This window comes from Telopea speciosissima, unplaced genomic scaffold (genome assembly GCF_018873765.1).
Source record: "Telopea speciosissima isolate NSW1024214 ecotype Mountain lineage unplaced genomic scaffold, Tspe_v1 Tspe_v1.0691, whole genome shotgun sequence".
NCBI classification, from domain to species: Eukaryota; Viridiplantae; Streptophyta; class Magnoliopsida; order Proteales; family Proteaceae; genus Telopea; species Telopea speciosissima.
The window spans coordinates 3,212-5,954 of record NW_025318027.1 but is presented as its reverse complement, the minus strand read 5'-3'; the positions used below and the strand labels follow the sequence as shown (position 1 = coordinate 5,954).

General features: G+C 38.0%; 1 protein-coding gene across 1 annotated transcript; it reads left to right on the top strand.

Moving 5' to 3' along the window:
* Positions 1 to 1,092: 1,092 nt before the first annotated feature.
* On the top strand, positions 1,093 to 2,304 carry LOC122648280 (homoserine kinase-like). The gene has a single exon (XM_043841512.1). It carries the CDS (start codon positions 1,093 to 1,095, stop codon positions 2,302 to 2,304), a length of 1,212 nt encoding a protein of 403 aa, XP_043697447.1.
* The last annotated feature ends 439 nt before the right edge of the window (positions 2,305 to 2,743 follow it).

The window sequence follows — 2,743 nt, the reverse complement described above, 5'->3', positions numbered from 1 at the left end:
TGCTGTAACGGACAAAGTTACCCTTGAATCTCCTTAAAAAAATGATTTTTTTGACCATTTTACCCCTTGTTTGTACCGTGCTATCGATATGGTATTGGTCACTAACAAAATCGGTATGTATCGCTCGATACGGGCGATATGATACCGATACTTCGAACCATGATTTGTTCGAAGAAGAACGATAAGGATGAAATGTTGAATAAAAATTAATCAAATAGAAAAATTAAAGAAAAAATGGATTAAAAAAATGAGAAAGAGAGAGAGAGAGAGAAGAAGAAGCGGGTGGGTGCTTTCAATTTTTACTATTTTAATAACAAAAATACTAAAAAATAGAAGAAGAGTGGTAGGCTAAATAGATTAGCAGATTACTAGATGAAAAGGAAGGACAATCTGAGTATTTAAAAATATGATGGTAGAAAGAGATGTAAAAGTTTAAAAGCAGGGTAGTTTTAGAAAAGAAGTTTGGTAGGGTAGTTTTAATAAATATAGGCTAAATGTAGGATAGTGATAGTAATTGCCCCAATAAAAAAACAAAAAAAAAAAAAAAATGAATGGAGTAAAAAAAGGAGAGAGAGAAGTAGGTGGGTGCTTTCATTTTTTACTTTTTTAATGACAAAAAAGGTCAAAAGTAGAAGATGAATGGGAGGTTAAATAGATTAACAGGTTAGTAAGTGAAATGAAAGGGTAATCTGGGTATTTAAATATATCAAGGTAGAAGGAGATGTAAATGTTTAGAAGCAGGGTAGTATTAGGAAAAAAAAATTAAGATAAGATAATGTAAAGTAGTGATGATAATAATTGCCCCAAAATTTTTTTGCCCCCAAATTTTTTTTTTTTGGTAGAAATAATAATTGCCCCAATTTATAATACAAAGAGAATCACTCCTCCCTCCTTACCTACATTCCTTCCGCCGTAATAGTGTTAGTGTTCCTCTTTGGAAACAAAAAAAAACCCTAAACTTCCCCTCCCTAATAGTAGTCCCTCCCGCCGTATTGTTAGTTTTCCACTTCTGCAAAAAAAACCCTAAACACCTAATCGCCGCCGACTCTGCAACACGACAGCACCTCAATTCGAAGAAGGTCCGGGGAATTAATGGCGTTCATAGGTATGAAGTCTATCATCATCTCTATCACTTCTCCAACAACAAAAGCCCATCATCACTACTATCTACCCAAAACTCCTCCTACCCGTATCAGTTTCAGATGTAATCAGTCTTCTCTGCTATCGACGACATTAAGACTCAATAATTCTTATTATGATCGACCATTGACAGCCTTAAAAATTGAGACGGAACCAGTATTCTCCTATGTGAAATCCTTTGCACCAGCGACAATAGCAAACGTGGGCCCGGGCTCTCAACAGATCAATTGCGCCATCGATGGCATCGGCGATTATGTTTCCGTTCGCATTGATCCAAAGGTTATGCCTGGAAGGGCATCAAACTCTAACATTCATGGTATTGAACCATTCTGCGCCGCTCTAAGAGTCATGAGACTGTTGGGGATCAAATCCGTTGGTCTTTCCCTCTCTATCAAGAAGGGATTACCACGGTTATGGAGGATTGAATCGAAAGCTGCTACTACTGCTGCAGTTGTTCTTGCTGTTAATGAGCTTTTTGGCGGGAAATTGTCCGTCTCAGAATTAATTCAGGTGGGCGTCTATGCACAGGATTCTGAGGCAGAGGATTTTCAACTCATCGTCGGTAATTTAGTGACAGCGATCATGGGAGGTTTTGTGATGATCCACGACTACGGACCTCTTGAAATAAGTCCTCTTGAATTTCCGATTGAGAAAGAATTGTTTTTCATTTTTGTGAACCCAGAAATCAAAATTGGGAAATCGTGTAGACAAGAGATGGCATCTATGAAGGAAATACATCAACATCAAGATGGTGCGATGCGTTCTGGTTCGGTAATGTCGCCGATTGAGTACCGGAGGAAATGTGAGCCACTAATTCCTGGTTTTGAAGTGATGCAAGAGACGGCCGAAGGGGAAGCAATGGGGTGTAGGATAATTAAAAAAAGGGTCAGTGATGATTATCTGGAGAAATGTATGGAGGAGAGTAAATCAACAATTCCTGGTCTTGCAAAGGTGATGAAAGTAGCATTGGAGGAAGGAGCATTGGGGTGTAAGTTGGTTGGGTCTAAGGTTATTGTTGCAATCACTGATGATATGGAGAAGGGTAAAGAGATCGGACATAGAATGACGGAAGCTTTCCTCAACCATGAAGGGGGAGGTTTGAAGGCTTCAGCAATGGTTCACAAACTTGATCGAGTTGGTGCCAGGGTTATTAGTAGAAAATGAATGAATGAATTCCTTTCATTAAATTACGGTTAATTAATAGATAGATAGGTTTTTATTTTGTCGTAGTAGTTGTTGATTTCAAATATCTATCTTCATGCGTGTATTACTTTTATTTTTACAGCACTTAGTGTTGATGATATAGTTTCTTCTTATAAGTACTACCAAATGCCAATGTGATATTGTAGTGGGGAGAGGGATGGGTCAGGATACCTTGGTATCAGGTATGCTAGCACTCTTATTCAACTAATAGATGGAGAGTTGAAAAAGTAAAACGAAAAAGTCTTGCCACATGGGAGGGAATGGAGTTACGTGCCTAGGCCTTATAATCTTTAGAATCTTTAAGGTAGTGTTTGGTTGTGTAAATCTCTATAGGTGTATGTATCGATATTTGTGGTGCTTCCATAGAAAAACTATCAAGGGAATCGTATTGTGCCAAATT